The sequence below is a fragment of the Cornus florida genome, unplaced genomic scaffold (assembly GCF_030987335.1).
Source record: "Cornus florida cultivar Cherokee Brave unplaced genomic scaffold, ASM3098733v1 CherokeeBrave_3.0.0_Hap2_Chr11, whole genome shotgun sequence".
NCBI classification, from domain to species: Eukaryota; Viridiplantae; Streptophyta; class Magnoliopsida; order Cornales; family Cornaceae; genus Cornus; species Cornus florida.
In genome coordinates, this window is record NW_026775581.1 from 81,444,039 (window position 1) to 81,456,572 (window position 12,534).

General features: G+C 36.5%; 1 protein-coding gene across 2 annotated transcripts in view; it reads left to right on the top strand.

Annotated features, from left to right (window-relative positions):
- Positions 1-12,534, top strand: part of LOC132283698 (helicase and polymerase-containing protein TEBICHI) — a 37,415-nt gene that overhangs the window by 13,142 nt on the left and 11,739 nt on the right. For both annotated transcript variants that reach the window (XM_059785698.1, XM_059785697.1), the window contains 11 exons: positions 3,896-4,057; positions 4,139-4,378; positions 4,629-4,841; positions 5,008-5,358; positions 5,579-5,731; positions 7,762-7,965; positions 8,394-8,612; positions 8,866-8,983; positions 9,713-10,872; positions 11,093-11,290; positions 11,991-12,250. In XM_059785698.1, coding sequence (XP_059641681.1) covers positions 3,896-4,057; positions 4,139-4,378; positions 4,629-4,841; positions 5,008-5,358; positions 5,579-5,731; positions 7,762-7,965; positions 8,394-8,612; positions 8,866-8,983; positions 9,713-10,872; positions 11,093-11,290; positions 11,991-12,250 — 3,278 coding nt within the window. The remainder of the gene's footprint in view (positions 1-3,895; positions 4,058-4,138; positions 4,379-4,628; positions 4,842-5,007; positions 5,359-5,578; positions 5,732-7,761; positions 7,966-8,393; positions 8,613-8,865; positions 8,984-9,712; positions 10,873-11,092; positions 11,291-11,990; positions 12,251-12,534) is intronic.

Below are 12,534 nucleotides of genomic sequence, written 5' to 3' on the forward strand. Positions count from 1 at the left end.
AAACGGGTTAAATGGGTTGACGTGATTATGCCACGAACATGATTAAGGTCAATTCAAACCCGCTAACTTCGTGTTTTGTTGGCGGGTCGTGTCAAATTTTGCCACCCCTAATTGTATTTGGCGATTAAAAGTTCAGAACAAATCAATGTATAAAAACAACAAAAGGAAAATTCCGGGGTTAGGGTTTGTATGTGATAGTCAGTGTTGTTTTTTGTTTTTGAAATTAAAGCGTAGGAGGGAATAAGAAGAAGAGAACAAAGAATTGGCGAGTTAAATTTATTTGGAGATTTGGGTCTGTCATTTGGAAATTAAGGTCATTTATCAAAGTTTTCGGGTCACATGGGTTGCATGTGATATATTCTACCGTTTCTTTTCCAATGGCACAATGGCGACAGGGGGTCTTATGCAAGATTCGTGATAGTTAGGTGTGGATTTCCAAAAAAATATTCAAGGGGATTATTTGCAAATTTAGGTAAAAGTACAGTTTTTTTTTTTTGGGCACTATACTATTAGTTTTAATATAAATACATGGGAACAGAAATGAGAGATATTTTCTCATTCTGCAGTCCTTTCTAAAATCATTCTTATCTTTTTCACCCTTCTCTCCCTTTTCTATTTTCTTTCTATTATTTTCAATTGTTCATATTTCAACTTGGTATCAAAGCATCGATTGCGGCTCTGAAGAATCATCAAAGGGGTCGTCAAGGGTATACTGATGTCCCCATCAGGGTTGTTGATATCATGCCCCCATACGGCCAAGCTTGATGAATATCATGCCCCCATACGACACGGATACGATAACACGGCAAATCCTAAAAAATTAGGACACGGACACGGCAAATAAGAAATATATTTTCTATATATATGGCGTTGTACTTTAAGAAATTAAGAGTAATATTATTTTTTACAATCTCAAAATGAAAAAAAAAAATGTGTTTTGTTAGGAAAAAGAAAGAATGATAGAAAGAAAGAAAGAGAAAGGAAAAAAAAAAAAAAAAAAAAAAAAATAAAACACAAGAGACTGAGAGGATCGGGGTTTTGTTAGAAAAAGAAGTAGGTCTTAGTTAAAAATAAAGGTAAGCATCCACAGAAGAGAAAAGAAGTTCATGGGGAATAGAGGAAAAAGAGACAAAAAAAAAATTTATTATGGAAGGAAAAAAAAGAAGTATTCAGGGTTTGTGAAGAACAACAAGAAGAAAGAAAGGAAGAGGACGAAGAATAAGAGAGAAAAGAGGAGAAAGAGGAGAGAGAGATAAAGAGACCATTCACTGGTAGCGAAGCTTGGTTGGTGGGACAACGAGAGAGTCAAAGATGATTGTGCAAGAGTTCGAACCTTTGAACTAAAATATAAGAATAAATATCTAATTGTTTGAATACAAAATTGCTTTATGAAACAAGAAGTTTTTAAGTAACTATGTAATTAAACAAACTCTTAATATTTACACTTTCACTCAACATTGTTTCTAAAACTTTCTTAAAAATCCCCAAAGAATGGGACATGTGTGTCGGATTCGTATCTATGGCGTGTCGGAAGCGTGTCCGGATATTTGAAAAAATATAAAATATTCATACACGTTTTTTAGCGTGTTCAACATGTGTCGGGGTGTGTCCTGCGTGTGTCGGTGTCCGACATAGATTCTTTGCCCTCTTAGGCGTGTTCGTGCTTCACTGCTTCCTAGTCAAAAGGTATGGGGGAGGTGGGGCTGGTCGACCATAGTGGAGGTGAACACTTCTTATGGAGTTAGTTTCTTGAAAAGGTATTATGGAAGGATGGGATTAATTATGCGTGGGGTATTAAAATGAGGTTGAAATTTTGGCATGTGTGATAAATGGTTTGGGAGATCGAAGTTGTGGTGGAATTGTTGGAAATCTTGTTTAAAGATTAGGGGAGAATGAGGTGACATTCGGAAGTTGTGGAAATGTTGGAAATCTTGTATAAAGCAAATAATGATCCATTTATTCCTTTGATCCATTTGGAACCATTGCTAATCTTTTTTATTTGGTTTAGTTCAATTGTAGTGTTTAATGGTTCAGTCCAGTTCTCAGAATAGTACAATTGATAGGATCGGTTTGGTTTAGGGGTGGCAATTTGTGTTGGTGGGTCGTGCAGGACATGAGTATCTTGTTAAATGGGTCGACACAAATACGACATGATTTTTACATGGGTAACACGACACGACACGACACGACACGACATGCATAATTCGTTTAATAAATGGGTCAAGACTTGACACGACACAAAACAACAAGACACGTTTAAGTCATTTCGGACAAGAACACGACACGTTTATTAGTCATGTTTAGCAAAATGAGTCATTTTTAACACGAACATGACTTAAACGGGTTTATCAAATTATAAACGGGTTGACGGGCCAAATACAAACATGACATGTTTAATTACCGTGTCAATTCGGGTGGACATGATTAAGCCAAACCCAAACCCACTTATCCCGTGTCATGTCCGAGTCGTGTTAGCGTGTCGTGTCAAGTATTGCCATCCTTTTTGGTTCACAGTCTAGTGGTAAACAAAAACAAACCAACTTGAATTGAGTTATGTGTTATACTTTTTCTTTTGGTAAGATAGTGTGTGATACTTGTACATATATATTTTTGTTTTCATTTAATTAGTTGGTAAAATTCGTTATTATGGGCTCGTAACACACTAAACAATGGTTATATCTATATATATATTTTTTCTAATCTACCCTTATCAACATCTTTGAAACATATTAGCATATGCTTCATTATTGCTATTAATATTGGCAAATTTAGAAGCTAAAATAAACTCTTGAATTGAGTAGGTAGTAGGAAAATTCTTCAATTAGGCCGTAAAAGTTGGATTGAATAATGCTTGATTTAGTCTAAAGCTTGTTACTATTGAACTATGCTTTTAATTAAGGCTAATTTGTGATACCGAACCGATCCAAACTGTTATTGTATGTTTGAGTCGGTTTGGTTAGACAGTTCCATTGACTCGATCAATTAGGCTTGGTTTGGTTCTACTTTACCCTCAAATTGAACAATAGGAACTGTGTGGCACCCCCAGAGGTATGCTTTCCTTGGAAAGATGCAGGGAATGTTGAGGTAACCTCCAAGGTTGGGATACTTTTCATAGTTGGCCACTCATGGAAAGATCATAATAATTAATAATTAGATGAGCAGAGTCAAAATTCTCAAATGGGTGAGTTTTGAATATGGGCACTGGACAGGAGATGTCATATTCTTGTTCATTGTAGATTGGTTAAGGAGGTGTTGGCATTCTGCTTGATTTATGTCCTTGCTGTTCCCCAAATTAGTGGCAGATTCGTTGCATATCTTCAGAGGCTGAAGAATTCGTAGAAGAAAGAAAGGGCATGGATTACTGCTTCTTTGTGTCTCCTTTGGTGTAATTTGAACGGGTATTGGACCAGATTCATAAAATATATTTTTGGCTGTTCTATATATGTGGTATGGGGAGGGGGAAATATTTACCGAAACATTTATAGATTTGTATTTCAGCTAGATTTTTGTGTTCCTTTGTGGATAACATAGTGACTCTGTATATGTCGTGCGTGTGTGGAGTCTGAGTGTGTCCTGTTAGATGCTCTGACGAATTTCTTCTACTTTTAAGAAAGATAGGTCAGAACTCGAGCCAAGATGAGCTTTAGAAGTTTCTGAGCATGGATTAATAGTTCAAAACTTCTATTTCCTTTTCTAGTATGTATTATCTGATACTCCGGATCCCTGAGAATGTGACCATAACTGATAGCACGATTATGTAAAAAAATTATGAACATAAGGTTTCAGCTACTTTACGTCACATATATACATGTATATTACCTTGCACTAGCTAGATTGCTTTTGCTTTCTTGGTGTTGGTATATTCTTTTACAATTTTTCACTTCTCTGTTTGCAGGCAGCGTTATACCAGACAGATTTCCGCCCGGTTCCACTGGAGGAGTTTATTAAAGTTGGTAACACAATTTACAACAAACAAATGGACATTGTTCGGACAATCTCAAAAACAGCCAACCTTGGTGGTAAAGATCCTGATCATATTGTAGAATTATGCAGTGAGGTCTGGACTTTCTCTTTCTACTTTGAGTGAAGCTTTTCTTGTTGTAGAGTTAAACAATTATGACCAGTTGAATGATATTAGGTTGTTCAAGATGGCCACTCGGTGCTCCTATTTTGCTCTAGTCGAAAAGGATGCGAATCAACTGCCAGGCACGTTTCGAAATTCCTCAAGAAATTTTGTGTCAGTGTTCATCGTGATCAAAGTGAGTTCATTGATATTAGTTCTGCCATTGATGCCCTACGGAGGAGTCCTGCAGGATTGGATCCAGTATTAGAAGAAACTCTTCCTTCTGGTGTTGCCTTCCACCATGCTGGTCTCACGGTATGTCTTTTGAAGTTACTGCTTTAATTAATGAATTTTCTTTTTCTAGCTTGGTATTCTGTTTCTCTTGCTTCTCTCTCTGTTAAGGTCTTCCTTGTTCTTTTTTTCGTCCCAATCCATATCATTGTTTATGTTTTCTATTTGTACAGTCTGTTAGATTATTGAGATGTGAATTTATTCTCATTGATTTGAAATGCACATTCAGTTATCCCTATAAAGAGGGTCAGGCAGTTTGTTTCTTCTAATACAGGTTGAGGAAAGAGAGATTGTTGAAACCTGCTATCGTAAAGGACTTGTACGTGTCTTAACTGCTACATCTACCTTAGCTGCGGGGGTTAACCTGCCTGCGAGGAGGGTCATTTTCCGACAACCTAGGATTGGTCGTGATTTCATTGATGGGACACGGTACAGACAGATGGCTGGTCGGGCTGGACGGACTGGAATTGATACAAAAGGGGAGAGTGTATGTTATTTGCTACATGCATCATTATAATTTTTTATCGGGACATTAATTATTTTCTTGGGCAATATGTTAAATTTCTTATTTTTGGTTTGGGATCTGCTTTATTCCAATTTAATTTCAATGTAGCCTCAATTTTTATTCTTTTTAACGATTCCACCTTAACCAGGTGCTAATATGCAAGCCAGAAGAGATCAAAAGAATTATGGGGCTCTTGAATGACAGCTGTCCTCCATTGCACTCTTGTCTGTCTGAAGATAAGAATGGGATGACCCATGCAATTTTAGAAGTTGTTGCTGGTGGGATTGTCCAAACTGCTAATGATATTCATCGGTATGTTAGGTGTACTCTTCTCAATTCCACAAAGCCATTTGAAGATGTGGTGAAATCAGCACAGGATTCTCTTAGGTGGTTATGCCATAGAAAGTTTCTTGAATGGAATGAAGACACTAAGTTATACAGTACCACACCTCTTGGCCGTGCGGCTTTTGGAAGTTCTCTCTGTCCAGAAGAATCACTTGTAAATATTTACAAATTCCTCTCTCTCTCTCTCTCTCTCTCTCTCTCTCTCTCTACTTTCAAATCTGTGCTTATTGTGGTGCCAATGCATTCTTGAACATTCTCTTTTGTTCGGTTTGCTCATGTCTTCATCTTTGTTCTCTTTTGTGCAACTGACTTTTGTAAGTTGATGATTTAAGGATATTTGGATATAATTATGCATTTTGTTGATTGTTTTCTAGATTGTGCTGGATGATCTTTCAAGGGCGAGAGAAGGATTTGTGCTTGCATCTGATTTGCATTTGGTGTACTTAGTAACACCCATTAATGTTGATGTTGAACCCGATTGGGAATTGTATTATGAAAGATTTATGGAATTGCCTACTCTTGACCAGGTAACTTTGCTTTGTATCACTGTTGGGTTTCTGCTAGTCCTAGTCAGTATGTTTAATGGTCATTCTTCCATTCAAATTGCTTTGTAGTACTAGTATCGAATTGGTTTCAAATTTTCCTTTTAATTTTTTCAATTTATTACTTTCATATGTATCCTATGAATATATAGAACTAGTCTTATGTTTTTTAGGCTTGGTTTTTTCATAGACATGTTTCATGATACTCCTCTATATTTTTGTATGTATCTATTCGTGAAGCTGTCACAGTTGGGGTTGAGGTTTAGTTGAATTGAGATTGTTTATGTGTATATATATATTTGTCCTCGTGGATATTTTACTATGTTTTTAGAAATGTGTATCGACCACAGTCATTTTGTTGTGTTGTTCAAAAGTGTTTGCACCGTGACTAGTTACTACAAATAGTAATGTGTTTATTTTTCTTCTAATGTAGTCACTCGTGTTTTGATAAATGTCCAATGCATTGAGAATCTTCAGAGGTGGTGTGTGGGATTCATCAAGAGTTGTTTATATTCTGGGTTTTCCAAAGTTCAGTGTTATTTTAGGGTTGTGTTGGCTGAGCCACTAGAAGTCCGTATGTCTGTTGAGGGCTTGTCTAAGTCATTTGTGATGTTTTCTTCTCCTATCCTTGTGACGGCCTAAGGTGCATTTCCCTTAATTAATGGTAGCCTGTTGCATGTGTAATTCATAAGGACTCCCAAGAAGTGTGCCTTTCCTTGTATTGTTGCCCACTTTCTCTCGTTGCTTCCTTACTTTGTTTTAGATATGTGCACTACTTTATGACATGTTGGCTGACTTCCTACTTGTAAGGGAACTTTAGTTTTGAGGTTAACCACTCAAGCAAATAAATGTAGAGGTTAGGTCTATAGCTCTTCTTGGACCCTTTTTCGATGGGGTTACCAAGTATAATGGCATTTTGTTTGATGAGTTTGACCTTTAACTTCTAATACATCTTTTAGGTGGGACCAAAGATTACTAGTGTTGCTCAGGTAATGGTGAAACCAAATTCTTGGAAGAGCTTAATTTGTTATTATTTTTAAAATTGCCACCGCCAGTGGTATGGATATGCAATATAATTGACTGTGAGATGAGTTAGTAGAATGGTATTCAAGCTCCTTGGATGACCAAGGCTGGACTCTGGTATGACATGCAAAAAGACTTAGCAACTATGCTCTTGGCATCTGACAATTAAGAGTTGAAAGCAGAACTTTTCACTATCCTTTGAGGATAAGCAGACGGATGTCCAAAAGAAATATATTGCTAACATCCTTAATGTGAAATTAAATTGCTAGAGATGTTCAGAATCTGTGCAATTTTTCTTTCACAAATGAATACTTATGAGTTGTGTGTGACATTAATTAATTTGTGATAAATTATTTGCGTTCAGATTCCTTTTCTCATAGTAAACCTTTATCAAGTAGTTCGGGAAAGGCTTTGCTGAGTTGATTTTATTTTTTATTATTTTTATTTTTTTTAAGAGATTTATTTATATACAATTGTGGATCTGAGGGCTGCTGTGGTGTCAGTGTTTGAGGTCCACATTTTATACATAAGGGACCTTTTGGTTTAACATAATTGCTATGGTTTTGGAACTCCTATTATGCTAGTTTATTCTTGTATATTTGGACACAGTAAATTATTGAAATGCTAGTCTAAAAAACACAATGAACTGCCACTACTAAAAGGGTCCTGGTCTTGCGATGATATTTTGGTTAGTTCATGTAGCACTTCTCTCTCTCCGTGTCTCTTTTCTTTAATGCATGTAATTCATTCCTCAGGTGGTCCAATTTTGTGCTCTGCTTCGGCTGTTGTGTGATTCTAGCAATTTTGTCAAGCCTTGCCTCCATTTTATTATTTTAAGATTTTGTGGGCGTTGATGGTTTATCAGTGTCAGTTTTGAGAAACTTACCTCAATTTTGATTGCTTTTGAGATTTTTTTTCCCAATCTAGATACAAATTACCTATTTTTTTTTATATATAGACACTTATCCTGCATTCAATTTCATGAGATGCAGTCAGTTGGCAATCGAGTTGGTGTGATAGAACCCTTTCTGATGCGCATGGCCCATGGTGCACCCATGCGTACTAAAAACAGATCAAGAGATAACGTGAAAGGGTTGCAGGGAAGATTTTCAGACCATAGTATGCTTTCAGATGAGCAAACACTCAGAGTGTGTAAAAGATTCTATGTCGCGCTCATCTTGTCAAGACTTGTGCAGGTGAAATTTTTTGTCATACATGATGAATTTAACCCGTTCCTTTCTCTCTTTTATTTGTTTTTCTTTGTCTCCTCCCTCTTATCTCCTTAGATAAGTTTAAATTACACAACCTACAATGTATTTGTGTTGATATGTATCTGTTTTTATATTAATATTGAATAGCCAATTTACACATCTTTCTACATGTTTTTGGGTGCCTCTCTTGTGTCACCTCATATCTAGGATTCAGAAGGAAACGGAAAATGCTATTGTCTCTTCTTGTCCATTCATACCATATTTACAACTAACCTCATATCCTTGCCTTTCATCTCCTATATACGATTGCTTTAATGTGTGCATTATGTGTGTGCTTGGATTAATCTGCATAGCACAATAATATGCATTTTTCTTATTTATGCTTGATATATTCTTTTAATAATGGGATAAAGGAAGTAGCTGTTGGCGAGGTTTGTGAAGCTTTTAAAGTGGCTCGAGGCATGGTTCAAGCCTTGCAAGAAAATGCTGGAAGGTTCGCATCTATGGTTTCCGTGTTTTGTGAGAGGCTTGGTTGGCATGATCTGGAAGGCTTGGTTGCCAAGTTTCAAAATCGAGTTTCCTTTGGAGTTAGAGCTGAGATCGTAGAGCTTACTAACATTCCGTATGTTAAGGCAAGTAGATTCTTGTGTTATTAAATATATGTATATTTTTGTAAAGTTTGGTCCAACGGATAATCCTAAGAGCTATTGGGCTTTCCTTGGGGTTTGATGGAGAACTTTGCATAAGAAGTTTCAAGATTGTCCTTATTTAGTATTCCCCTTACTGTATCTATTCATCATTGTTGTCGTCATCATTGTTGTCATTGTTTCATCACCGCCATCATCATTATCAGTATTATTATTGCTTCTCTTACTGCATTTTTAGGGTTCTCGAGCGAGAGCACTTTATAAGGCTGGCTTGCGCACACCTCAAGCAATTGCTGAAGCATCAGTTCCTGAAATTGTTAAAGCTCTTTTTGAATCTTCATCATGGGCTGCACAAGGTAATTTTTTTTTTTTTTTTTTCTTTTTTTTCTTTTCCTGTGATGGTTCCTGATGGTTTTTCAACTATAATTGTTTTCTGTGATGACAAATTTTTCTTTAGGGATATTTTTTGTGGTCTCTTATGTTCTCTAGAAATATAATTGATAGATAATATGCTGAATGATAGATATTTTTGATTAACTTATGTACTTATATTTCGTAAACCAGACTAAGTAGCGGGGTATAAGCTACTAGGATTCTTTGTTATTTGGGGCATATATATCCTAACAACTAAAATTGTTTTTAATATTGCCATGAATACATGGCACTAACTCCAGCGGTTCTTTAGAATATTGATCTTCTTTTATGCAATTGCTTTTTTTTTTTCTTCGTATTTCATCTTGGTTGCGCTTTCTAATATGCTAGAATGTTTGAACATGCAAACACAGACACGAGTTTGTTTTATGACTAATCATTTTAGTGGCGTAATTAATCCTGCTTTTTTGGAAGGCAAACATCTTTAAAGGCCTGATCACGTGCCATGAATAATTTATGTCAGTGGATTTAGGTCCATTTTACTGCATGCTGTTGTCACTTGTTTCCTTGGTTCCAGATTTAGTTGCATTCACGTATTTTAATTTCTTTGTTTGAAAATTCTTTTGTTCCTATCTGTTATAGCATTAATGCATTATATTTCCTTCTTCTGTTTTGTATCCTCAAATTTGGTCAATGTTCCTACATTACCATAGAAGGTTCAGCACAACGGCGGATACAGTTGGGAGTAGCCAAGAAGATAAAGAATGGTGCACGCAAAATTGTTCTTGAAAAAGCTGAAGAGGCAAGAATTGTTGCCTTTTCTGCTTTCAAATCACTTGGACTTGATGTTCCCCAGTTTTCTCAACCCCTAACTGCTGCTGGTAATACCATACGAAAAGAAGCAAATACCTCTTCCGTAGAAGTGACTACTGGTAGTTCTCTCGGTGTAGGGCATGGAAAGGGTGTTCCTGCTGAGCCTTCTGTGGAAGGAAGTGATAATTTTGATAATGTTAGTTCTGAAGTTGAAGGAGAGAAGTCAACAAAAACCTCACGTGTTGGCGTAGGGGCTACAATGGAAGCAAACTTAACTGTTACCATGCGAAGTAACTTTGGTGCTGAAAATCCCGCTGCAGCTGTTGAAGGGTCTGATAGTCTTGATTCTGAACTTAATACCACTGTTGATCATATTGATAATGTAGACATGGGCCCCTCTGTCCAATTAAGAGGTACTGGTAATGCAAATAGAATATCTGAAAGAAAAAATGCTTGTCTTGGTAATAGTGAAAATACTTGCGATAAGGGTCCTCTCAATGCAGTTCATGCTCTTGGTGGATTTGATTCTTTCTTGGATCTCTGGGACACTACCCAAGAGTTTTATTTTGATATACACTTTCACAAAAAATCTGAAGTGAACTCTATTGCTCCTTTCGAAATATATGGCATTGCAATTTGTTGGGAAAATTCTCCTGTATACTATGTCAATCTTCCTAAGGATCTATTGTCATCTGATAGCCGAAGAAATGATAGCTTGTCCACAAGTGTTTCTGGTGATAACATGAAAATTCTAGTACCAAAGAATCGGTTAGAGATAGCTAATCAAAGATGGAATAGGATAGGTTCGATAATGGGAAAAAAAAGTGTCAGAAAGTTTAGTTGGAACTTAAAAGTTCTGATTCAGGTGCTGAAAATTCCTTCCATTTCCATTCAAAGACTTGGTGACCTGAACCTTGCTGTGAAAACAATGGGAGTAGGCATTGACAGCTCATACTATTTGTTGGCTCCAGTTTATGTACGAGATGGAATTGACATGTGCATTGCAGCATGGATCCTTTGGCCTGATGAGGAGAGAAGCTCTAGTCCAAATCTGGAAAAGGTAAATTCAATTATTATATTAACAAATATCAGGATGTATTTATGTCTGAATTATTTTTGCTAGTGTAAGAATACCTTTGATTGTATGGCACTGCACAATCTTTTATTTTTGTTAGTTCACACGCTGAAAATCTTTTTTTTTATGGAAATGTTGTTTGGAAGTTCATCATGATTCAACCTCTTTTTATTTATTTATTTTTAAATTTGCAATTCAAAAATAGGAAGTTAAGAAAAGATTATCCAGCGAGGCTGCAGCTGCTGCTAATCGGCATGGTAGGTGGAAAAATCAGATGCGAAAAGCTGCACATAATGGTTGCTGCCGTCGTGTTGCACAAACACGAGCCTTATGTTCTGTTCTATGGAAATTACTAATCTCTGAAGGACTTGCTGAAGCACTTATGAGCATCGAAATCCCCCTGGTGAGAGCTCTTATGCCATTACGGATGACACTTCTTATCTGGCATGCAGCCTTTTATTTGAGTCTTGCATTTGAAAATTGGGAAAGAATTTTAGACATATACAAGATAAAGGCAATCAGATGATTTTGGACAACTGAAACCACTATTAATCTTTATGCTGTTGTTGTTCTTTTTTTTTTGCTCCCCCCCCCCTCCCCCCCCCAAAAAAAAAAAAAAAGTGGAGGCATAGCCCCACTGATTACAACTCAGAAAAGAAGAGTGAAAAGGACCATTTCCAATACACTTGGAAACAAAGAAAAACAAGACAAAAAATGAGTCTTAAACTAAAATGTAAGAATACAGTGGGAGTCTTCAGTGATAGTTTTTGTATTTGATTGTCTACAGCAGTCTGGGATGGCTGATTTTAGCCACTAAATTACTTTTCTGTCCAAAGTGAAAGAAATGCCTTGAGGGTGACCCAATTATGTTGGTTTTGTTTCATTAAACTCCTTTTTTCTTTTGAATTGGATTTCAATGAACATATGTTTGAGGTGTCAAATAAGAGTCAATCCTCTTTTGAAGAATCAATATTCCCATTTCTTATAGATGTTCCTATATATGAATTTCTTTTCTTTTCTTTTTTTATGACCTCCTTATTTTATCTGTTTTTTTGGTGGGAAGAAGTTTGTGATTTGAACTTAAATATTGTGCTTGTGCATAGGTTAAAGTTCTTGCAGATATGGAGGTTTGGGGAATAGGTGTTGACATGGAGGGATGCCTTCAGGCACGGCATGTGTTGGGAAAAAAACTTAGATATCTTGAGAGGGAAGCTTACAAGCTTGCTGGCATGACATTTTCATTGTATACGGCGGCGGATATTGCAAATGTTCTCTATGTCCACTTGAAGCTGCCTATACCGGAAGGCTACAATAAAGGGAAACAACACCCAAGTACTGACAAGCATTGTTTGGATTTGTTAAGGTATTGAAAAGGATCATCATTTTTCCCCTGTTATATATCTCAATGTCCCCTTCCCCTTTTAAGTGAAATTAGTTGCTGAAAGAAAATCTTGCAAATCTTTACTTGAGCAGATTGAACTCATACCCCACACCCCCCACCAACACACCCCCCACCCCAATTAACAGATTGAACTTGCATTGTGACTGTAGAAAATTTTGTGGATTCCTTAGACTTTAATGATATGCATGTATGCAACTTACTACAAGAAAAACATTTGTGAATATCAACTGTTGTCTGTTTTGTCA